Here is a 26,444-nt window from a genome sequence, read left to right as displayed (position 1 = left end):
TGGAATATATTACTCAGCCATGGAAGGGAATGAAATTGTGATACATACCAGAACATAGATGAAAATATTACACTAAGTGAAATAAACCAGACACAAAAAAAACAAATACTGTTTAATTCTACTTATTTGAGGTACCTAGAGTAGGCAAATTCATAAAGACAGACAGTCAATACAAGTTACTAGGGGCTAGGGAAGAGAGTTTGGGGAATCTATTTATTTATTTTATTTTTTCTGAGATGGAGTTTTGCTCTTGTCGCCCAGGCCGGAGTGCAATGGCGCCATCTCGGTTCGCTGCAACCTCCAACTCCAGGGTTCAAGTTTTCTTGCCTCCTGCCTCAGGCTCCTGAGTAGCTGGGACTACAGAAGCCTGCCACCACGCCTGGCTAATTTTTGTATTTTTAGTAGAGACAGGGTTTCACCATGTTGGCCAGGCTGGTCTCGAACTCCTAACCTCAGGTGATCCGCCTGCCTCAGCCTCCCAAAGTGCTGGGATTACAGGCGTGAGCCACCGTGTCTGGCCTGAGTTTGGGGAATTATTTAATGGCTACAGAGTTTCAGTTTAGAATGATGAAAAAGTTCTGAAATGGGACAGCAGTGATGGTTGCAAAACATTGTGAATGTAGTTAATGTCACTCAATTGTATGGTTAAAATGGTAAATTTTATGCTATTTTTATCATAATTAAAAATTTTCAATTATACAAAAGAGAAGCAGAAAATTAAAAATCTTTTCACAAAGAAAATGCTTAACAGATGAGTTCTATCAGACTTGCTTTTTGTTCAGTATTTCCAGTTCTATTTTTTTCCTGATTTATTGAGGAACAATTGACAATAAAAATTGTATATATTTAAGGTACACAAAATGATGTTTTAAAAGATGTATACATTGTGAAATGTTTACCAAAATCAAGCTAATTAGCATATCCTCACCTCACATAGTTACTTTTTGGGGTGGGGGGTGTGAGTTACTTTTCGGGGGGGGGGTGTGACCTACTTTCTTAGCAAATGTCAAGTATGCAATACATGGTGTATGCCTGTAGTCCCAGCTACTAGGGAGGCTGAGATAGGAGGATGGCTTGAGCCCAGGAGGCAGAGGTTGCATTGAGCTGAGATGGCACCAGTGCACTCCAGCCTGAGCAATAGAGCCAGACCTTGTCTCAAAAAACAAAAACAAAACGGTATTGTGAACTATAGTCATCATACAGTACATTAGATCTCCAGAATTTATTCATTCTGCATAACTGAAAATTTGTACTCTTTCACCAATATCTCGTCATTATGCCATCCCTCCCCAGCCCCTGGTAACCACCATTCTACTCTCCGCTTCTAAGAGTTTGACTTTTTTAGATTCTACATATAGATGAAAAAAGGCAGTATTTGTCTTTCTGTGTCTGGCTTATTTCACTTAGCATAATGAAATAAAGTTCAGCCATGTTGTCAAAAATGACAATATTTCCTTCTTTGTAAAGACTGAATAATATTCCATTATATATATGCATCCATGCACACACACACACAAAAGCATATATATATATACATACATACCCTATATACCACATATTCTTTATCCATTCATCAGTCAACAGGCACTTAGGTTGTTTCCATATCTTGGCTATTGTGAATAATGTTGCAATTAATATAAGAATACAGATATCTCTTTGAGACAGTTACATCATTTCCTTTAAATATTTACCCAGAAATGAGACTGCAGGATCATATGGTAGTTCTAGTTTTAATATTGGGGGGAACCTCTATACTATGTATCATAATGACTATACTAATTTACATTCCTACCAAGAGCATGCACATCCTCACCAACACTTGTTATCATTTGTCTTTTTCTGTAGTAGGCATTCTAACAGATGTGAGATGATACTTCATTGTGGTTTTTAATTTGCAAAGCTGGAGGCATCACACTGCCTGATTTTATACCATAGTATATTTGTATATACTACCAAGCTACAGTAATCAAAACAGCATGGTACTGGCATAAAAACAGACACATCGACCAACGAAACAGAATAGAGAACCCAGAAATAAATCCATGCATTATGGTCAACTGATCTTTGACAAAGGTGCCAAGAACACACAATGAGAGGGCAGTCTCTTCAATAAATGGTCTTGGGAAAACTGGATATCCACATGCAAAACAATAAAATTGAACCATTGTTTCATATGACATACAAAAGTCAACTTAAAGTTGATTAAAAATGTAAAGATAAGACCTGAAACTCTAAAATTACTAGAGGAAAATGTTGGGGAAAAGCTACTTGGCATTGATTTTTTGGATGTGACCCTAAACGTACAGGAAACAAAGGCAAAAATAACAAATGAGATTGTATCAAACTATAAAGCTTTTGCACAGAAAAGAAAACAGAGTGAAGAGACAACCTACAGACTGGAAGACAGTATTTGCAAACCATATATCTAATAAGAGGTTTACTCCCAAAACATATAAGGAACTCAAACAACTCAATAGGAAGAAAATAAATAACCTGATTTTAAAATGAACAAACGAGGCCAGGCATGGTGGCTCACACCTGTGATCCCAACACTTTGGGAGACTGAGGCAGGAGGATCACTTGAGGTCAGGAGTTCAAGACCAGCCTGGCCAAGATGGTGAAACCCTGTCTCTACTAAAAATACAAAACTTAACTGGGCGTGGTGGCAGGCATCTGTAATCCCATCTACTCAGGAGGCTGAGACAGGAGAATTGCTTGAACCTGGGAAGTGAAGGTTGCAGTGAGCCGAGATCGTGCCACTGCACTCCAGCCTGGGCGACAGAGCGAGACTCCATCTCAAAAAAAATATTTTAAAAATGGGCAGAGGACCTGAAAAGACATTTCTAAAAAGGAAACATACAAATAGCCAGCAGGCATTTGAAAAGATGCTCAGGATCTCCAATTATCAGTTTTATTTTTTAAATGCATACACAACAAAGACTGTCCATAAGTCATTTCTCGGCTCCATTTGCATTCAGCAGTTGCTCCTGGGCATTTCATTGCCTTTACCACCTCAACAACTTCTTTATATCGTTTCTTGAGGTCCTCTTTTGTCTTGCCAGGTACTGCTCCCTCTATTTTTCCTCATCTTTCAGGTGCATCTGAAGGAAGTCTACTTCATGTACTTGAGAGACTACTCCATGTTCTTTTAAAAATTATCCAAAGCCTTTTTTGTCATCTTTTTTTTTTATGAGGGTCAAGTTTTCAGAGGCTCAATTTTCTTTGCCAATAAGTTCTCTTGACTCCAGAAAAATTATATGTGTGTTCATATAATTGGTAATAACTTCCCATATTGAATTAGTTCATGCAGAAAAGGGGCCTGTGGCTTTAATTAGTAACTGCAGACCAATGCTCCTCTGACCAATTTTTACTGCCATTTCCACCTTTGACAGTTGATTTCTCTGCATTCTTTGACGCTTGTCACACACACAAGCCTCCCCTTCCTCTTTCTCCATTCTAATTGGCTCATTTATTTCTTCCATTTTTACCAGAGCAGCCATTCCTAGATTTTTGTAGAAGAGGTATTTCACTGAAGTGTTGTAAACTTGCTAGTTGAAGTCTATCACAAAGTTTTTCCACTTCTTCTACCTTCTCCACTTATTGTCAGAAAAAGTGATTTCAGGTCTTCCTTGAATTTTGAAGGTTTGTCTTTTCCTTTTAATGACTCTTTTCTGGATATCTTTTCCCTTCTTTGCCAACAATGCTTGTTGTTTAACTTCCTCTTCTTCCTCCTTAGCTATTCAAGTAGCTTTTAATTCAGCTTGTCTTTGCTTTTCTGTAGCCTCTTGCCTCTTCTATCTTGCTTCTTTCTTGGCTTTCTCTCTCTTTTTTTTTTTTTATGTTGAGACAGAGTCTTGTTCTGTCACCCAAGCTGGAGTGCAGTGGCACGATCATGGCTCACCTCACTGCAGCCTCAGCCTCCCAGGCTCAAACAATTCTCCCACCTCAGCCTCCCAAGTTGCTGGGATTACAGGTGTGCACCAACACCCCTAGCTAATTTTTTGTAGAGACAGGGTTTCATCATATTGCCCACGCTGGTCGCAAGCTCCTGGGCTCAAGCGATCTACCCTCCTCAGCCTCCCAAAGTGCTGGAGTCACAGGCATGAGCCACTGCGTCTGACCTTGGCTTTCTCTTCTTTGAATTTTTTTATCCTTGTATCACAGCTATGTATATTATCAACTAATGTTTTCAATTCATTTCTTCTTTCTTTCTTTGTGCTCTTGTTGCTCTGTTCTTCTTTTCAATCCCTCTCTTGTCACAATATTCTGCTTTTTTCCTTCTGTATTTAAATAAGAAAAATCTGTCCAAGTATAAAAACTACACCAGAAGGAATAAAATGATGAATTCATAAATTCATAACACCTGGTTTAGAAACTTTTTTTTGACCATCTGGAATTATTTTTGAATAGTGAGAAAAACACTTCAAAGAAACTGTCCCTTGCTTCACTTTTAGAAGGAACCGAGTTTCCAAATGTATGATCTACACTGTTAAATGCTCCTCTTTTCACTGGGTCATACATTTTATAATTTTAGTGATGCAAGTGAAGTAGTCATTATCTCTTTCCTTTATTGGTTCACCGGCTGCTTTCCATGATGTTTTAAAACCACTGCTTTATGAGCTGCTTTGATGTGTCTCTGTGTAGCTTTGTATCTTACATGGCTAAGTCCAAGAACTGTATAATGATCCTGATTCTTCCAGTCCTTGGAATCAACTGTTTTCAGCATGAGGAACACTAAATGCAATTCTTCCTCTTTTTATCCTCCAGTTCAGAGGTCAGAGCAGGGGTGATAGCAGTGCCCTGGCCAGGATGGCAGTCAGCACCAGACCTGTAGGAATAATGGTTCCCACCCTGGGTGGAGGGCACTACGTTACTTTTCAAACTTGACCTCCCTGTTCAAGCCACACACTTTGGCACTACGAAGACCAGGGAACCTGCACACAGAGATGACCAATAACCACTTCCAGAAGGAGCCTTCTTGCTGTGGCCATTTCTTTCAAACTTTCAATAAGCAGGTCACTTTAATTTTATACAAACTTTTTCAGAAAATGGAAAAAGAAGGAATACTTCCCCCCACCCTCCATTCATTCTGAGACATTAATGCCAAAAACACAGACAAGGTCAGTATGAGAAAGGAAAATTATAGGCTCTCTCCCTCACCAATACAGTTCCCGAAAATCCTAAACAAAACTGTAGCAAACTGAACTTGAGTGGCTTTTAAAAAGATAATTACACCATGACCAAGTTGAGTTTATCCCAGAAACGTCAGGACAGTTTTAGAAAGTCTAAAAATGTCATCTATCACATTAACAGACTGAGGAGCAAAATTCTATAAGCATCTCAATCAATATGTCCAGAAGACAATTTTTCAAAACCCATTCATAACTTTAAAAACTGTATCTTGGTACTAAACTAATCTGATCGAAGATATATTTAAAACTTACAAAAGCATCCAACTAAATCAGGGAAATGTTAGAAACATTGTCTTCTAAACCAGGATCAAAATTAGGATGCCAACTACTACCGTGTTTATTTAAGGATACATGGTAATCCTAACCAGTGCAAAAAAAGGCAAAAATTTTAATTACAACAGGGACTGGAATGAGATGTAGTGGCCAGAGCATATGAAATGGCACACAGGAGTCTAACACAGGCAGCCATGGAGAAGATGAAAATTAAATTATACCCTAAGAGAAGCACTAAATATAAAGGGAAATAGATAATGAGAATTGTATTCTTTTTATATTCTCAACACCACTCTGCAGGAAGTTTTTTCAGTTAACATATTTTGTGAATAAACAAAGTAAAATTGGGCAGGATGGGAAAAGATTTAATTTACGAAAATAAAAGTACTTCTACAAACCTGAATTTTCTTTAGTACCACTGGCGTTTCCTGATCCCATATATGGTTTAATCCTCCATCAGTAATATATGCTTTACATGCTGTTACCATTTGATTTGTTACCTAAAATAAATACAGGTACAAAATAATTATACGTAAAAAGAGAAATAATATTTATATATAAATTTCAAACCACAAGCATAAAAACATGATAAAGAGTAAACCTATGGGCCAAGTGCAGTGGCTCATGCCTGTAATCCCAGCACTTTGGGAGGCCAAGGTGGGCAGATCACTTGAGCCCAGGAGTTCAAGGCCAGCCTGAGAAACAGAATGAGACTCTGTCTCTAAAAATAAAAAATAATAATAATAACATAAAAAAAACTAGAGAACTTGAAATTGGAATTTTCATTCTCAGAATTTTAAAAGAAATTCTACTGATGAACTAAACATCAATTGGTACAAAAATGAAGAGCAAATGAGTAAGCCAGAAAAGGGCAAAGACGGAAGAAAAAAAATTAAGAGAAATGGAAGTTAGATGCAAGGGGAGAGAATAAATTGAATGGGTAGGTGTGTTAGTCCATTTACATTGCTATCAAGGAACACCTGAGAATGGGTAATTTATAGAGAAAAGAGGCTTATTTGGCCCACAGCTCTGTAGGCTGTACACGAAGCATAGTGCCGGCATCTGCTTCTGATGACAGCCCCAGGAAGCTTACAGTCATGGTCGAAAGCAAAGTGGGAACTGGCCTCGTATGAGAGCAAGCAAAAGAGAGATGCCAGGATCTTTTAAACAATCAGCTGTTGCATGAACTTATTACCACAAGGATGGCACCAAACCATTCATGAGGGATCTACTCCCATGACCCAGACACTTCCTGCCAGGCCCCATCTCCAACACTGAGGATCACATTTCAACATGAGATTTGGAGGGGACAAATATCCAAACCATATCAGTGAACTAGGAATAATCCAAGGCAAAAGAGGACTGTTTCCCAGGAATAAAGAGAAAGGAGGCCAGGTGCAGTGGCCCACGCCTGTAATACCCGCACTTTGGGAGGCCGAGGCGGGCGGATCATGAGGTCAGGAGATCGAGACCATCCTGGCTAACACAGTGAAACCCCGTCTCTACTAAAACTACAAAAACTTAGCCGGGCATGGTGGCAAGCACCTGTAGTCCCAGCTACATGGGCGGCTGAGGCAGGAGAATGGCATGAACCCGGGAGGCAGAGCTTGCAGTGAGCCAAGATAGCGCCACTGCACTCCAGCCTGTGTGACACAGCGAGACTCTGTCTCAAAAAAAAAGAGAAATGAAGTCTTTGGATTGAGACAACTCAGCAAGTCTAGAACGAGATAAATGTAAAAGAAAAAGTTTGAGATTTTAGAAAATCAAAAATAGAGAAAAAATCCTAAAAGATTCCTGGGAGAATAAAACCAGTTACCTACAAAGGAAACAAGAATCAGATTAGCACCAAGCTTCTCATCAACAATATTGAATACTAGACAATGATTGAGCAATATCTTCAACTTCCCAGGAGACAATGATGTCGAATTTAAAATCCAAGTCACACTAGCATTTGAGTGATCACACAAAATGAAAGTGATTTTCAGACATTTAGAAATCCAGGAAGGTCACCACCCCGAAACCCTCTCTGAATGAACTTTTCTCAGCAAAAGAAATAATGAATCCAAGAAGGAAAAAGATGTGGGAATCACAAAACAGCGGTAATCAATAAATTAGCAATACTTGGATTTTAGTCTGAATACTCGTTGATTCACAATGTTGAAAAAAATGTTAACAATAATATGGAACTGTTAAAAAAACATTCAGTGATACTTGCACAGCAAGAGATTTTATTCAGGAGCATTGTGATAGGTATAGGGACCACTGAAATGGGATCTTGCAGCGGGAAAGAGAGATTGCGCTCAACTCTGAACACAGCGTGGGCAAGCAGGAATGTACAGCCAAGGGGCAGGATGGGGGTCAGTGGGTGGAAAATTATTAAGAGGAAACATCAGAGGTAAGGGGGATTTTGGCTAAACTGACCTAACAGGATTCCTGCTGAAGACAGGCCAAAGTGATTGGACAACACCTGGGGGAGCGGGGGGAATGAAAACCTGATCAGGTATCTAGAGTCATCAGATATCGAGAATGGCGGGTTCTTGCTAAACTGACTTAGCAGGGTTCTTTGCTCAAACTAGATTTTACTAGAAAGTGCACAGATGGGCCTACCAGAAGATTCAGAAGCCAAGCAAAGAATCTTTGTCAGAACTAAAAATGATCTCAATGTGGGACATGAGATCATGTCAAGAATTAGAGAGACTGGTAAAGAGGAAGGATTCTGAGAGTCTTGTCGTATTTAGGACATAGTGATTAAACCTATACTTTGCTTTTTAAAAAAACTTAAAATGTGACTGTGACTTTATATATTTAGTTATGCTTGAATAATTTAGAAATAAATTCTATTCATGTGGGTTTTTTTCCTGTTGTTGGGGCTTTTGTTTGTTTGTTTGTCTGTTTGTTTTTTGAGACAGGGTCTTACTCTCTTGCCCAGGCTGGAGTGCCATGGTGTGATCACAGCTTACTACATTCTTGAACTCCCAGGCTCAAGGAATCCTCCTGCGTCAGCCTCTGGAATAGCCAGGACTACAGGCACACACCACCATGCCCAGCTAACTTTAAAAAATTTTTGTTGTAGAGCCAGGGTCTCCCTATGTTGCCCAGGTTGGTCTCAAACTCGTGACCTCCAGCGATCCTCCCACCTTGGCTTCCCAAAGCACTGGGATTACAGCCTGAGCCACTACGCCTGGTTTCATGTGTTGCCTGAGTAATTTTTCAAATTATTTTAAATAATTAACCATGTGGTGCTACACAGGAAGATTTTACACAAAATATAGTGCTGATGGGAGTAGCTAAAGAAGCACTGTTAATAGTAGACACACTCCTATCTCTTGGGTAGAATCAAAACTATTTGAAATGAATAAATTAAAAAGCCACCAGGCACATTTTCTTTAAGTATTGGGGCTTACATCTGATAAACAGAAAAGTACCAATTACTCCCTTCAATTAAGTACAACCGAGTCCAGTCAGCGCCTTTCTCTTCTTGCCCACTGGAAGTACTAAAACTCTGAGAGGCACTCAGGCTTCCCAATTCCCTTCCTAGGGCTCAGAAGGAAAGATTTGCTAACTTTTTCACAGGATGACATGTAATTTCCTCCCATAGAAACTTACCTTGATAAACAATGAGGTCATTCTCTCTGAGGTATTATAATACCTTGACACACCGTGAATCATTCTGATGGCATTAATCAAATTTTGTATTCCATGTGCCATGGAAACCTAACATTGAAACAAATTAAGTGAATTCCATCATATGCGTATAGTTTTAATAACCAATATTCTATAATACTCAAAATTCTAAACATGCACAAAATAGTAGAGCATTTTTATCTTAAAGTCAAATTTTACTAAATGCAATGCAGTATTCTAGACTAGACCCTGGAACAGATAATAGGACATTAGTTTTGACAAACAAAGGTAATACAAGATGTTAACAGGAGAAACTGGGTAAAGAGAATTCTGTGCTATCATTGCAACTTTTCTGTAAATCTGAACTTAAAAGTTTATCTAAAATTAAATTTTAGAGGTGAGAGCAATTTTAAGGTTAATAGTTCATTCTGCTCTTTTTAAAGGTGAAGAAACTGATACCTTGAAGGGTAAAGCGACTTTCTTATGGTCAGAAAACTAGCTAAAATAGAAATCAGACTAGCATTCACTTTCTTTTAGGCAACTCAGTTCACCTTTTAGCAATCCTACCAAGTGCCATTAGACTCTGAAGATACTGGGAGAAATCCAAACCTATTCGTGAGTAGCTCACAGCAGAGTGGAAGAGAAAAACACAAACAAGTAAACAAGTAGAACAAGATAGAGCAAAGCAGAACAAGTACAACAAGGATATAAAACAATCGCAAACATAAACTGAATGCTTACTATATTCCAGGCTAAGAGCATTAGCATGTTATCCTAAGACATGCTGACAACAACCATGAAAGGTAGGTTTGATTACATCAGATATAAAACATCACTGATTGTAAGACTGCACCATTATTTTCTGTGCTATTGAGAAAGAAAAAAGACACCCAAGATGAGGAATCTAACTCCTACACAATACCAGGCCACCAGTGAGCCCTCCCTGGTAACGTAAGCATGAAATAAACCAACCATGGAGAAAAAGAGAGAAACAAAATGTACATACTACCAGGAGGAGGAAAGAAACCAAGCTTCTTTGAGAAGGTATGCACAGGTACTCAACTGCAGTCTGAATTCATACGAATGGTACCAAAATCCAAAACAAAACAAAAAAAAAACACCCTCAAGGACAGAACTAATAATTTAAGGTAGTATCAAGTCACAACCACAATGATTCATAAAACCTAACTGACTAAAGTATGTCCTAAGTTCAGAGATACTAAAATGTGAAAAAATGTCTTAGAATCTGTAAAATAAAGTGTCAGGCCTCTGAGCCCAAGCTAAGCCATCATATCCCCTGTGACCTGCATGTATATACATCCAGATGGCCTGAAGTAACTGAAGAATCACAAAAGAAGTGAAAATGGCCTGTTCCTGCCTTAACTGATGACATTACCTTGTGAAATTCCTTCTCCTGGCTCATCCTGGCTCAAAAGCTCCCCCACTGAGCACCTTGTGACCCCCGCCTTACCTGCCAGAGAACAACCCCCTTTGACTATAATTTTCCACTACCCACCCAAATCTTATAAAACGGCCCCACCCCTATCTCCCTTTGCTGACTCTCTTTTTGGACTCAGCCCACCTGCACCCAGGTGATTAAAAAGTTTTATTGCTCACACAAAGCCTGTTTGGTGGTCTCTTCACATGGACGCGAGTGAAATAAAGCATTATCACTATTCCCATTTTGCAAATGAGAAAACAGAGAGGTAGAGATGTTAAGTCCCTTGCCTAAGATCCAGCAGCTGTAAGTACCTAGTGGAGATTTTGAGACCCTGTTTGTAACCATGATGCAAATCACTACGGAAGAACAGACAAAGCCAATGGCATCCCTGCCTTCAAGGAAATTTCCTTTTAATTGATGGGACAAGATAAAATATATAAGACTTTTTTTATTGGCAATGGAAGAAATACAGCCAAGAAAAACAACTACTGATTAGCGTATGGTATGTCCTAGACGTAAGGTGTCACTACGGAATAATTAAATCAGTTTTATGTGGCTTACAGAAATTAACATCATTACTTTATAGTTAACCTTGTATGTCAGAATTCCTATTATATATGGTATCTGTAGATCAAAAAGATCCTAATAAAAATATGCCTAGAAGGAGTCCCTTCCACCTTTGCTAAGTCATGTCTACAAAGTACCACTAAACTCCAATAAAGAGGGCTCAGGGATGGCATCAAATGGGTCCTTCAGGAAAATGTCCTTCATCTGAACTTTAAACATCATTATTTATAATAGTAGCTCCTTGAGTGCACTGCTGTTGTCCATCTATACACAGTGTTCAGATATCTTATATGTGAAACATATAATAGTAAGATATGCCTAAAGCACAATACCAGGGTGATAAAAAAAAAATGAAACATACATAAAACTTATGAACCAGAAATGGAAGCATGAATCCCCTGCACTTTTCTACCCAAATGACAGTTATGAACTAAACAGCAATTGCTGGTTACTTTTAATCAGAATAAAGAAAACGAGGGGGAAAGGAGTTGTTGAAAGTACAGATATAGTGGGTGTATGAGTGGGAAGCAATTATATGACTCAATACTATTAGTACTTCTGCCATTTCAAAAGGTAATGCTTGAAACCTTCCTACATGAGAGAATATAAAAAGCTCAACAACAACAAAATAACAATAATAAGGTACATCCATGGTTAGAGTAATGGAACAAAGTTTTTTAAAATTACTAGGATGAAAAAAACATAAGAACTAAATGATTTTTAAATTATATGAATTAAAACAAGTCTTTTGAATCAAGAAGTTGAAATCAGTATACCTTAAAATTTGGAGTCTTGATAGCAATAAAGAGTATTCTTTCTTTCGAGTTTACTTTTTAGAATAAAAAGCTTTAAATATATAGAAAAGTACAGAGAATAATATAATGACCACCTACTCCCATCACCAGATTTGACAAGTGTGAACATTGTGCCATAGTCACTTCCTCTATTATTTTTCACATCAAGAGCTACTTGCAGTAGCCCTGGAGTAGGCTTTAGGTATTATGTGTATTTCATATTTGCATCTTCATATCTTGTGAGCAATCCAAAATGCTTGTGACATGTAATAATTTTAATTCTTCTTGGACAGAAATTTTAATTGCTCGTATTGTAAAGTTGGGGAATTAAGTCATTGAGCTACCAAGTAAGCCAAGTAACGGCCCCATTTCTCCAACACCATACAATTTAATTTTCTTTACTTGGGGTCATGTGCATAGAAATACCTAAGAAATGATATAAATGTTCTTATATTAAACAAATTTTACGAAGGTTCACAACACAAGTCCAGCTACTAGTAGCAGGGGTAAAAATGAGAAGAATGAAGTTTAAGAAAGTCATAATTCTTGGTGGGGAGGAAGGGAGAGAGATGTGAGCTGAAAAACTTCCTCTTGTGTACTGTACTCACTACCTCGGTGACAGGATCCACACCCCAAACCTCAGCATCATGTCATGTACCCATGTAACAAACCTGCACATGTACCCCTGAATCTAAAATAAAGCTGTGATTTTTTAAACAGTCATAATTATTTGCAAATAACACTAATAAGTTTTAAATAAAATCTACAACCTCTTTATGGACTCAATTAAAAGACTCTGCTTCTAAAGTCTTCCTGTCCCATCTTGTGGTGCTCCTTGATGGATGATGGATTCCTCATGGCAGTAAGAAATGCACTTGTCCAAGACTCTCAACTGACATTTTTCCCTCCCCTTTCATATTAAACTTCTTGACTACTAACACTCTCTTGGAATGATTATGAACTGCCTCTACACCTTCTTCTTCTCCAAATCTAAGTGATACAGGCCATAACGTCTTTCCTTCTCCCTGCCTCTAGGATGAAACCTGCACTGACCCAAGAAGGTTGGTCAACAAAACCATGTGGCCAGTGCTGCCACCTATATGGAAGATTTGACTACTTCTTTAAAAATTAGAGTGAAGAATACTGAATACAGATATCAGACACAAATTAAATTAATTTGAAAGCACTGGGGCGGGCACGGTGGCTCACGCCTGTAACCCAGCACTTTGGGAGGCGGAGGTGGGCAGATCACTTGAGGTTGGGAGTTTGAGACCAGCCTGGCCAACATGGTGAAACCTTGTCTCTACTAAAAAAACAAAAATTAGCTGGGCATGGTGGCACGTACCTGTAACCCCAGCTACTCAGGAGGCCGAGTCAGGATAATTGCTTGAACCTGGGAGGGGGAGGTTGAAGTGAGCAGAGATGGTGTCACTGCACTCCAGCCTGGGCAACAGAGAGAGACTCCATCCCAGGGTGGTGGGAGCGGGGGAAGGGAAGAGGAAGCATTTTAACTTAGAGAATACCTTGAAGAAGCAACATAGTAAAGTGGAAAAATAATACGACCCATAATGCTAGAGACAGCTAGATTCGAATTTGGTCCCACCACGGATCATCATAGAAATGCTCAAACTCAGTTTCCTAATCTTTGAAATGAGGGTCATTGTGTATACAGAATGAAAACATATTTAAAGCATGTGGCACAATGCCTATAACAAAAGTTCAAGGATTCTCAAGCCTGGGAACAGCTTTAAAAATGCAGCTGTCTGGGCAACCCTCCTGCCTACAAGTGACTTACAAAAGAAGTGACATCCAGGCAAAATGGGGAAATCCTGCCCTAAGTTCTCAACAACTACTAGCTTCCTTGAATTCTCCTTCTATTAAATAAAGGATAGAGTTTTTTTAATTTTCATATTTTATATGAAATACTATGAAATACCAGATTATAAATTTGAATATAAACTTTTAAAAAATAAAAGCAAATGGTAGTGCTAACATGTTCTTTAAAGGATCTCTATGGAAATATTAAGAGAAGAATAGGCTAGAAATTAGAAGATGGGTTCTGTCCTGCATCCCTGATTAGTTGAGCGATGCTGGCAAAGTCACTACACCATGATGAGTTTGGTTTCCTAATCTGTAAACTGGGAAATATCTACCTTGATAGGCAGCCCTGAAGATGGCCCCAGTGATGCTCACTCACATAGTACTCACACCCTTGTATACTCCCCTACCTGCCCAGAATGAACCAGACTCACTTGCTTCTAGTCAATAGAATACAACAGAAATGATGGGCTGTCACTTCAGAGATTAGGTTACAAAAAGAAGGTGGATTCCAACTTGGGTGTTCTCTCATTCTACTCCTCACTCTTGGATCACTCACCCCAAGGGAAGCAAATTGCCAGGTGGAGAGGCCCATGTGGCTAGGGACTGGGGCCTGCCAATAACCACATGAGTGGGCTGAGAAGAAGACTCTCCCCAGTCAGCCTCCCCCACTTCAGATGAGTCCACAGTCCCACTTAGCCTCTGGGCAACCTCATGAGAGACCTTGAAGCAGAAGCTCTTAGCTATGCCTTGCCTGGATTCCTGAGCCACAGAAACTCTGACATGAGAATGCTCACTGTTTTTAAGCCACTCAGTTGTGAGGTAATTTGTTACGCAGCAAAGGGTAAACAATACATTAATATTTGCCTTGCTTATTTCATAGTATACTAATGAGTCACTATATATTTAAATATGGGTTAAAATATTAAATATAGTTTATCATTCTTCATAAATACATAAGAGGAAAATACATTACTTTAAATAACTTTTAGCAGGATGTTTTTCCCCAATATACACATATTAAAGATTTTAATGCATTAATTATACAAGTTAATTTCTTAAATTGTACTTTTTTTTTCAGAGATGGAGTCTTCTTGCTCTGTCACTCAGGCTGGAATGCAGTGGCACAATCATAGCTCACTGCAGCCTTGCGCTCCTGGGCTCAAGCGATCCTTCCACCTCAGCCTTCTGAGTAGCTAGAATTACAGGTGCGAGCCATTGCACTCAGTTCAAAACTGTACTTTAAAAGCATACTTACTAGGTCATGGTTATAGAGAGGTTGACACACTTTTTCCAAAGTATACAAATATCTGACATTATCTTTGGATTCATTTGCTGTATCAGTGATTCTTGCATCCAAATCACGCCAATTCTAAGGAAAAAATGTGTAAGAATTCTATGAAACATTCAAATATATCAGTGTGCTAAAGTTTACTCAAGAAATTCAGTCTTCCCAATCATACATATACTAAAATAGTAGACATTTAAGTGTAATTAATATATGTTTTTCTTATAATACTTAAGACAAAGTTATTACAAGCACCTTAAATGATTTACTAAAACTAAAGACTCATCCTGTTTATAACTAAAATCCTGTCTGTAGGCTTGAACTGGATCTGCTTCTATGAGGAATGACTTTTCCAGGGTAACTATTTGTGACATTATATTACTCTGGGTCTTCAAGAATGGGTCAAGTTATTAAAATAGAACATCATGGCCGGGCGTGGTGGCTCACACCTGTAATCCCAGCACTTTGGGAGGCCAAGGTGGCGGATCACGAGGTCAGGAGATCAAGACCATCCTGGCTAACACAGTGAAACCCCATCTCTACTAAAAATACAAAAAATGAGCCGGGCATGGTGGCGGGCGCCTGTAGGCCCAGCTACTCAGGAGGCTGAGGCAGGAGAATGGCGTGAACCCGGGAGGCAGAGCTGGCAGTGAGCTGAGATCATACCACCGCACTCCAGCCCGGGCAACAGAGTGAGACTTTGTCTTAAAACAAAACAAAACAAAAACAAAAAACAGAACATTATTCAAAACAAAACCTTACTAGCAAAGTGAAGGCAATTTGAAATCAACAATTTCTTGTAAGTGGTCATCAAACAGTACCTGCTTAAATAACTGATTATGAGAAAGTTCTTCTTTATTTTGAGAAGAAAAATCTATCTTCCTGCAATCTCTGCTCATCTGTGTAGTTTTGCATAATGGAGCCTAGTGAACACACAGCATCCCTTCAAATGTTTGAAGATATTTACCATATCATCACTAAGTCTTTTATTCAAAGATGAGCACTCTGTGTCCCTTTAGTCATTTAATAAGTCGTGGTCTTTTTTTTTTTACTTTAAGTTCCAAGATGTAAGTGCAGAATGTGTAGGTTTTGTTACATAGTATACATGTGCCATGGTGGTTTGCTGCCCCTATCAACCCCTCATCTGGGTTTTAAGCCCCGCGTGCATTAGCTATTTGTCCTAATGCTCTCCCTCCCCTTTCCCCGCTGACCCCTGACAGGTTCCGGTGTGTGATGTTCCCCCCCCTGTGTCCATGTCTTCTCATTTTTCAACTCCCACTTACGAGTGAGAACATGCGGTGTTTGGTTTTCTGTTCCTATGTTAGTTTGCTGAGGATAATGGCTTCCAGTTTCATCCAGGTCCCTGCAAAGGACATGATCTCATTCCCTTTTATAGCCACATAGTGTATATGTGCCACATTTTCTTTATCCAGTCTATCATTGATGAGCTTTGGGGTTGGTTCCAAGGACATGGTCTTAATAGCTTCAGCCTCTTGGCCTTTCTACTCTGGACGCACACAACATCACTCTAAACACACATGCTTCAGGAATGAAAGGAAGCCTTCAGTGTGATCTGGCCAATGCTGAGAAGAGCCAAAACATCACCTTCCCTTTTTCTGGAAACTATATCTCTCATAAAGCAGCCTAGGATCAAGTTGACTCACATCAGTAATATCATTCGATCAATGGATTCAACTAAAACTGTTAAGTCTTTATCCAAAGTTGATCAATTTCTCTCCTGAAAAATTCTTTCAGGATTTTTAACCTATTCTTAATAAATGTTATCTTATTATTAACTGACCACTCTTACATACTAGGGATGATAAAATCAAGTGCCTGTTTGAGAATTGGTCAGAGATGAGAGCATGAAATGGAGAGGTCTACCCAGCAAAAACAGAAATAACATTCTCTGAACAAAACCATTTTAAAAAAATACTGGGAGCCAAACAGTTTGTCAACAAACCCATCCAACAAAGAGGCTGGGATATCAGTATGGTACCCCCACTCTTACCACTGAAGACCTTCTTAGATCTTTATATTGTCATTCAATATATTTCTTTCCCTCCCTCCTCAATGTCATTAATAGATTTGCCACCACATTTGCTTTGTATCCTTTCTAAAGACTACAGAGTAGTATTTTTAATACAAAATGTCTGAAGGTCACTATGGCAGCTCATTAGAGACCGCTCTCCAAGAGCTTAAATTGTATGTGCCTTTGACCCACAAATTCATAAATTCTCTCCTAGGGATATGCCTTAGAGAAATTCTCACACATGTGCACCAGGAGACATGAATAAGAATGTTCATTGAATCATTGCTTGCAATGACCCCAAACTAGAAACAATCCAAATGTCCATTCTGGGATAATAGATAAATAAATTGTGGTGCATTCATGCAACAGAATATGATACAGCAATAAAAACAAAGGTAGCAAATGAATAATAATGCACACATTAACATGATGAATTCTCACAAATAACGTTGAGTAAAAGCTGGCTGCAGAATATATGATATGACTCCATTTACATACATTTCAAAAATATATAAAACTAAGTCTCAAAATTTGATATTCTGGAGAAAAAACTGTATAAACTTATTTCAAAATGTATACCAAAGGATGAAAATACATGAATTGTTAAGACAAATCTGGAAAAGAAGAACAAAGAGTGGATGTACAAAAATTATGATGATTACAAGAAAATGAAGGCCAGGTGCAGTGGCTCACACCTGTAATCCCAGCACTTTGGGAGGCCGAGACAGGCGGATCACGAGGTCAGGAGATCGAGACCATCCTAGCTAACACAGTGAAACCCCGTCTCTACTAAAATTACAAAAAAATTAGCCGGGCGTAGTAGCAGACGCCTATAGTCCCAGCTATTCGGGAGGCTGAGGCAGGAGAATGGCGTGAACCCAGGAGGCGGAGCTTGCAGTGAGTCGAGATCGCGCCACCGCATTCCAGCCTGGGTGGCTGAGCAAGACTCTGTCTCAAAAAAAAAAAAAAAAGAAAAAGAAAAAAAAAAGAAAATGACAAACAGTGGCCAAGTGCGGTGGCTCATGCCGGTAATCCCAGCACTTTGGGCAGCCAAGGTGGGCAGATCACGAGGTCAGGAGTTCAAGACCAGCCTGGCCAACATAGCGAAACCTTGTCTCTACTAAACATAAGAAAATTAGCTGGGCGTGGTGGCACATGCCTGTAGTCCCAGCTACTCGGGAGGCTGAGGCAGGAGGATTGCTTGAACCTGGGAGGTGGAGGTTGCAGTAAGCCGAGATCGCGCCACTGCACTCCCGCTTGGGCAACAGAGTAAGATTTCGTCTCAAAAAAATAAAAAAAGAAAAAAGAAAATGACAAATAGTGCTGGGAAAATTAGCCAGCCATTTGGGAAAAAGAATGCTAGCTGAAGAGGTAAGAGCATGACCTTATATCCTGCTTCCCCTCTTACTAACTCTGTGACCTCGAACAAGAAACTTAATCTCTCACTGTTCTTTGTACAAAATGGGGAAGATAATAATAGGACCCATTTGATCCAGATGATGTGAGGATTAAATGAAATGTTATAGGTAAGATACTGAACATAATGCCTGGCACTTAGTAAGCACACAATAAATGTTAGCTGCTATTATTATCATTGCTATTAAATCTTACATGATTCACACAAATAAATTCCAAGTTAACTGAAGAATAAAGTATAAAGAAATAAAACCCTAGAAATAGAAGAAAAGGGTAATTAATTCTATTTTAAATTTAGGTTAACCTTAATTTTCCTTTTTTTTTTTTTCTTTTTTGAGATGGAGTCTCACTCCTATCACACAGGCTGGAGTGCAGTGGCATGATCTCGGCTCACTGCAATCTCCACCTCCCGGGTTCAAGCGATTCTCCTTCCTCAGTCTCCTGAGTAGCTGGGATTACAGGCATACGCCACCAGTACCGGCTAATTTTCGTATTTTTAGCAGAGACAGGGTTTTGCCATGTTGGCCAGCCTGGTCTCGAACTTCTGACCTCAGGTGATCCACCCACCTCGGCCTCCCAAAGTGCTGGGATTACAGGCGTGAGCCACCAAGCCCAGCCAATTTATTCTTCTTAAGAAGGTCTTTTTAAACAATACATGAAAGACAAAAGCAATAAGAGGCTGAAAAAATTATTTCAACTAAATATAAAAATTCATGATAAATGATTCCATTTTTTAAAAATTAAAATATAAGCAAGAAGAAAGCACATCTAGCACCCAGATTTTGGTTCCTAATTACTACTCTCCAATAAAATAAACCCAGGCTCCTTGGAGAAGTGCTGATCTCAGGACTAGGGCAGAACAAATACAAAATGAGCCTTAAGCATTTATCTAGTGGTAGAGAGTAAAGAAGTGGTCCAAACAGAGTAAGGGAATCAGAAGGAAACACAGGAGCCAATCTGAAAGATTTCCCGATGGCCAAAGAGGAAACACAATTTGAGCAACAAACTAAATAATGATGGTATTCAATTATAACCGAAAGCATGAAATAAATACCCATGAGGCTATACTAATGAAAATAAACGATCAAATACATAACTACAATGAGAGAAGAGACAACTTTTTCTTACATAAAAATTCTGATTAATAAACGTGGAAGGAATGAGGGAACTAGAAAACCACCATTAGCATACCACAGTAATAACTGCCGCATCAGATCCACCTATGAAAGCTATTCATGTAGTTTAAGGTTATCTTCCACAAAATAAATACGTGTACAGTACAGAGACCTGGCAAATTCCACCCTAACTAAATGATCAATTTTAAATCAACAGTAACAAGGCACATCAATATAATGTACCCCCTGATAAGTCATACTGGGAAGCGCACATCAACTCTGGCATTCTTACCAAAGATGCATAACCTCAATGTATTCACAAGAAACCATCAGACAAACCCAAATTGAGGGACATTCTTCTAAATAACTGACCATTACTATTCAAAAGTATCAAGGTCATGAAATGCAAGTACAGACTAAGGAACTGTTCCATTGGAGGAGGCTAAAGAGACATGACAGTCAAATGTAAATAGGATCCTGGATTGGATCCCAGAACAGATAAAAATACATAAGTGGAAAACCTGGAGAAATATAAATTGTATGTAGCATCGTTAATAGTATTGTACCAATGTTATCCCTTCATTTTGATCATTGTACAATAGTTTTAAGATGTTAACATTAGGGGAAGCTAGATGAAGAGCAGGCAGGAACTCTCCGTACTATCCTGGTTGACTCTTCTATAAGTCTAAAATGAGTTCAAGTGTTCAAGTTTTAAAAAATACAAGCCTTGGCCAGGCGTGGTGGCTCACGCCTGCAATCCCAGCACTTTGGGAGGCCGAGACGGGCAGATCACGAGGTCAGGAGATCGAGACCATCCTGGTCAACATGGTGAAACCCCGTCTCTACTAAAAATACAAAAAAAATTAGCTGGGCGTAGTGGTGGGCGCCTGTAGTCCCAGCTACTCGGGAGGCTGAGGCAGGAGAATGGCATGAACCTGGGAGGCAGAGCTTGCAGTGAGCCGAGATCGTGCCGCTGCACTCCAGCCTGGGTGACTGAGCGAGACTCTGTCTCAAAAAAAAAAAATACAAGCCACAGACTAAGAAAAAGTTTGCACTGTAATTGTCAAGGTCCATATGGGGGTCTGAGATTTTACCCTGCTTAGAAGTTAATGCATTAGCCTTTTACTGTTTTATCGATGACGGGAGAAAACATGAGATTTGGGGTCAGAGACAAGGATTTTATTACATCACAGCAACTGGCATGAGCATTATGTTGCGTTTGTTCCCCCATGACCCTAAATATCCACAAACTGATGCTTGCACCTGCAATAGGTTGTGTTATGGGTGAGGAACACTGAGTTTAGGGGAATTTATCCTTTTTACAGTAAGTGGTAAGTAATTCTGCTCTTTGTCTGGGGGACATGTGCACTGACCCCTCAAGGTTGCTCACTGCAAACAGAACTCTGAGAGATGTTCAGATAAAGAGCAGTATGGACCTTGCGTCCTTTTCATATATAGTGAAAATGTGCAGAGATGCCCAGGAGTCATGGTGAATTACTTCACCCAACAAATATAACAAATGATTAATATCCATATTATATAAAGGACTCCAAGTGACCGGGCACAGTAGCAACGTCTATAATCCCAACACTTTGGGAGTGTGAAGCAGGAGGATTCTTTGAGACTGTGACTTTGAGACCAGCCTGGGCAACACAGTGAGACCCTATCTCTATAAAAAAAAAATTTATTTTAAATTAGTTAGGCACAGTGGCACATGTCTGTAGTCTTAGCTACTCAGGAGGCTGAGGCGGGAGGGTCACTTGAGCCCAGGAGGTCAAGCGTGCAGTGAATCATGATAGCGCCACTGCACTCCAACCTGAGTGACGAAGAGAAGCCTGTCTCAAAAACATTAAAAAATAAAGAACTCCTATAAATCAGTACAAAACAATGTCTGAATTTTTCTAAATAAGGGAAAGATACAAAAAGAAAATTCACAAAAGAAATATGAATAGCCAGTAAACATGCAAAAACTGAACAACTCCACTACTAACAAGGAAAGAACAAAATAAAACAAGGCATTTTCCATATGTCAGGTTGGCCCCCAACATTTTTTTTTTTTTTAGTTTTTTTAATGAGATAGTGTCTCGCTACGTTGCCCAGCCTGGAGTGCAGTGGCTATGCATAGGCATGATCCCACTATTGATCAGCACAAGAGTTTTGACCTTCTCTGTTTCTGACCTTGATCAGTTCACCCCTCCTTAGGCACCCTCATCACCCCACTCCTGGGACATCACTATATCGATGCCAAACTTAATGTGAACAGCCAATCAACATAGTGCACTATAGCTCAGAATTCTTGAGTTCAAGCAATCCTCTTGCCTCAGCCTCCCAAGTAGCTCAGACTACAGGTTTAGGCCACCTGCCTGGCAAAAAAAAATATAGCTGTACTAATAATTAGTGCTGAAAAGCTGTGGAGTATCCAACCTAAGGAAATATTTGCATATAGACATATAAAAGCTTCCACCGCAGCAATATTTATAAACACATAGAAAAGGAACCATTTTCCTTAAAAAGTTAAGCATATAATTAATATGTGACCCAGAAATTCCACCCCTAGGTATAATAACCAAGACAAATGACAATAGATATCAACACAAAAAGTTGTACAGTACATGAATGTTCATAGCAGCATTATGTATAATTGCCAAAAAAAAATGGGAACAACCCAAATGTCCATAAACTGATAAACAAAATGTGGTATATTCATACAACAGAATATGATCCAGCCATAAAAAGGAATGACATACTGATACATGCTACAAACATGGATGAACCTTGAAAACATTATGCCAAGTGAAAGAAACCAGTAACAAAAGGCAAAGAATCTATGATTCCACTTACATAAAATGTCCAGAATAGGCAAATCTAGACAGAGGGCTCGGGGGAAGAGGGAATGTTGGAAATGGGAAGGTGAGAGCTAAAGGATACAGAGTTTCTCTTTGAGGTGATGAAAATGTTCTAATGTACAAATTGTGGTGATATTTGTGCAATTATGAATACACTAAAAATATCTTAATTGTTCACTTTAAATGGATAAAATGAATAGTATGTGAATTTTATCTCAGACTTGAAAAAAAGAAAGGAGAAAATTGGTCCACAAACAGGGAAATGATCAGATAAAATCTAACTGGCTACATTAACATTTTGGGCAAGGCACAGTGACTCACACCTGTAATCCCAGCACTCTGGGAGGCTGAGGTGGGATAATCGCTTGAGCCCAGGAGTTCAAGACTAGCCTGGACGACACTTTTAAAAAAATTATTTAATTAGTTGGGCACGGTGGCATATGACAGTAGTCCCAGCTACTCAGGAGGCTGAGGTGGGAGGATGGCTTAAGCCTGGAAGGTCGAGGCTGCAGTGAGCCATGATGGTGCCTTTGCACTCCAGCCTGGGTGACAGAGTAAGATTCTATCTAAAAACAAACAAACAAAAAACAACAACAACATTTTTTGGAAAACTATACTGCTCAAGCTCCATCTAACAGGCATAACTCCAAGATATACTATCAGGGTAGGGAAGGGAAGTTGAAAAGTATTATGCTATGACATTTATTTAATTTAAAAATTAGAAACACAGCCGGGCGCGGTGGCTCAAGCCTGTAATCCCAGCACTTTGGGAGGCCGAGACGGGCGGATCACAAGGTCAGGAGATCGAGACCATCCCGGCTAATACGGTGAAACCCCGTCTCTACTAAAGAATACAAAAAAAAAAACTAGCCGGGCGACGAGGCAGGCGCCTGTAGTCCCAGCTACTTGGGAGGCGGAGGCAGGAGAATGGCGTGCACCGCAGAGGCGGAGCTTGCAGTGAGCTGAGATTCGGCCACCGCACTCCAGCCTGGGCGACAGAGCAAGACTCCGTCTCAAAAAAAAAAAAAAAAAAAAAAATTAGAAACACAAAACTAAACTATGTCATTTGTGCATAATAAACTCATACATAAATACCACAGAAGATGTTTGAAGAAAAAAACAAAATAGAAAAATGTGGTTGTCTTTCTGTGCTTACTATTCAGGACACAGAGTTGTGAATGGTGGGGCTAAGGGTATGTGATTAAGAGAGACTTGTTTTATTCGTACTGCTTAAATCTTTTACCAAAAAAGTATTAGTTTATTTTTCTGTGCAAAGAAAGAAATACATATAAGAAAGAAAGAAAGAAAAAGAAGTCAGGTGCGGTGGCTCACGCCTGTAATCTCAGCACTTTGGGAGGCTGAGGTGGGCGGATCACTTGAACTCAGGAGTTTGAGACCACCCAGAGCAATATGGTGAAATCCCATCTCTACAACAAATACGAAAATTAGCCGGGCGTGGTGGCGCATGCCTGTTAGTCCCAACTACTCGGGAGGCTGAGGCAAGATAATCGCTTGAGCCTGGGAGGTGGAGGCTGCAGTGAGCTGTGAACACACTACTGCACCCCACCTAAGTGACAGAATGAGACCCTGTTTAAAAAAAAAAAAAAAGAGAGAGAGAGAGAGAGAAAAGAAAAGGATCTAGAATCAAGCCAAACTGTAAATGACCTCCAGGAAAAGAGGTAGAATCGTGGGGATGAGATGTATTCTACTTTTGACTTTATATGCAGTTGTTTACCTCAACGAGCCTACATTGATTTTCTTCATTGATTTACAATTTCAAAAACAATTTAAAAATAAAAGATGATCACTTTCCTAGAAATCACCCCATAGCAGTATGGTCAAAATTGGTCTGTGAAATCCTGAGAAATATATCTTCATTTCCTCTTCTGGAAATAATTGTGATATATGTAAAAGTCTTACTCAAACGCTAACACTTCTAAACACGATTCCAGTATATTACACTAAGAAGTAGTTCAACAGGATAATTTTCTAGCTGCTTGTTCTGAAGTATACCAAACTTTAATTAGAAAGCCTTTTACCTTTAGCAGTTTGGAGTGTGCAACATTTAGCACATTTATGACAGCCTTACAACTTGGCCCTTTAATCTGCTCAATGATATAGTTGAACTTGGCTGACATGCGTTTCCAGTGTTCCAGTTCGGTGAGTGGACCTGAATCATCAGCCTCTTTTCTCATCTGCTCACTCTCAATAAGTACCTGCAATCAAAAAAAATTTATAAAATATAGAAATGTTATATTCTTCTTTGTGAAAATCTGATTGCATCTTTTTGAAGGCAGCTTTAGCTTTAGCATTATTTATATTATAGTATAAATAATGTTCAACACCAAATAATGTTTAAGAACTCTTAGTAAATGAAGACTAGAGGAGAACTTCTACAACATGATAAATACTATCTACTAAAACTCTCCAGCAAACGTAATATTTAAAGGTGACAGTTTCTCTTACTTATTTTGTTTTTTTTTTTTTTTTTTCGGTGGTGAGGGGGACATAGTTTTTTGGTTTTGGGGCTTTTTTGTTTGTATGTTTGTTCTGAGGCAGGGTCTCGCTCTGTTGCCTACACTAGAGTGCAGTGGCACAATCAGAGAGCACTGCATCCCCAACCTCCTGGGCTGAAGCAATCCTCCTGCCTCATCCTACTGAGTAGCTAGGACTACAGGCAAGTGCTACCACAGACAGCTAATTTGTAATTTTTTGTAGAGATAGCACGTCACTATGTTGCCCAAGCTGGTCTCAAACTCCTGGGCTCAAGTAATCCTCCTGCCTCAGTTTCCCAAAGTGTTTGGATTACAGGCATGAGTCACCATACCTGGCCAAAGGTGATATTTTAGAAAATACCACTTTAAAACCAAGGACATGACAAGTTTGACAAAATCACCACCCACTTCTATTCCACCTGGTAATAGATGTCCCAGAACAAGAGAACTAAAGAAACAGAAGGTATAAGAATTGGAAATAAAAAACCAGAAACAGCATAATCACAGATGATATAGTTTGCTACATTTTTAAACTTCAAGCATATCTAAGGTCGGGAGCAGTGGCTCCCGCCTGTAATTTCAGCACTTTGGAAGGCTGAGGTGGAGGATCGCTTGAGCCCAGGAGTTCAAGACCAGCCTGGGCAACAAGGCAAGACCCCTTCTCCACAGAAATTTTTTAAATTAGTTGGGTGTGGTGGTGCATGTCTGTAGTCCCAGCTACTCAGGATGCTGAAGGGGGAGGATCGCTTAAGCCCAGAAGTTGGAGGCTGCAGTGAGCTATGATTATGCCACTACACTCCAGCCTCGGTGACAGAATGAGACCCTGTCTCAAAAAAAAAAAAAAAAAAAGACTAAAGACAAACTTTTTACAATTAATAAACATGAAGAATTTAGTAAAGTTGCTAGATCTATACATAAAAATTAGTACCACTTCTTTACAAGCTATCTTGCAATCTGAAAATTTAATTTCCAAAAAGGTACAATTTATAACAGCAAAGAAAAAAGTGATAACTGGAAGTTAATCTGATGAAAGATATGCAAGACCTTTTTGGAGAGAATTTTAAAACTTATTTTACACACACAAAAGACCTACCTAAATGGGGAGGTATATCATGTTCATGGATGGAAAATTCAATAATATAAAGATGGCAGTTTTCTCTAAATTAATGTACACATTCAACGAAATTCTAATCAAAATCTCAATAGAGTTTTTCATGATACTTTAAAAATTGGTTTCAAAATTAATTTTGAAAAACAATTAGCCTGAAATAGTCAATGTAATTTTGACGAAAAACAGAAAAAACACTTGGTGTGCCAAATGTTGGTTTAGAAAAACGCTACAGAATTAAAGCAGCACAGCATAGTATAAAAAATAAGTAAATAGATCAGTGGGATAAACAAAGGGGTCTAACAACTTTATATATGACAGAGGTTATATTACAAATTTGTTAGAAAAAAATGGACTATTAAACAATGTAACAAAGAGTCTTAATTCGAGACAATTGGCTAACTACAGGTACATGAAAAACACAAAATTAGATTT

At 39.1% G+C, this 26,444-nt stretch overlaps 1 protein-coding gene and 1 pseudogene across 1 annotated transcript in view; both read right to left on the bottom strand.

Moving 5' to 3' along the window:
• DNAH8 (dynein axonemal heavy chain 8) overlaps positions 1-26,444 on the bottom strand; it is a 334,964-nt gene that overhangs the window by 284,732 nt on the left and 23,788 nt on the right. Inside the window, exons 8-11 of the mRNA XM_033217044.1 lie at positions 24,446-24,622; positions 14,968-15,081; positions 9,072-9,179; positions 5,864-5,965 (exon numbers count right to left, since the gene is read on the bottom strand). Of these exons, the coding sequence (XP_033072935.1) occupies positions 5,864-5,965; positions 9,072-9,179; positions 14,968-15,081; positions 24,446-24,622 (501 nt within the window). The remainder of the gene's footprint in view (positions 1-5,863; positions 5,966-9,071; positions 9,180-14,967; positions 15,082-24,445; positions 24,623-26,444) is intronic.
• On the bottom strand, positions 3,205-4,991 carry LOC117088275 (annotated as a pseudogene).

Source organism: Trachypithecus francoisi, unplaced genomic scaffold (assembly GCF_009764315.1).
Source record: "Trachypithecus francoisi isolate TF-2019V2 unplaced genomic scaffold, Tfra_2.0 Lachesis_group10, whole genome shotgun sequence".
In the NCBI taxonomy this organism is placed as follows: Eukaryota; Metazoa; Chordata; class Mammalia; order Primates; family Cercopithecidae; genus Trachypithecus; species Trachypithecus francoisi.
This window is presented reverse-complemented; position numbering and strand designations above follow the sequence as displayed.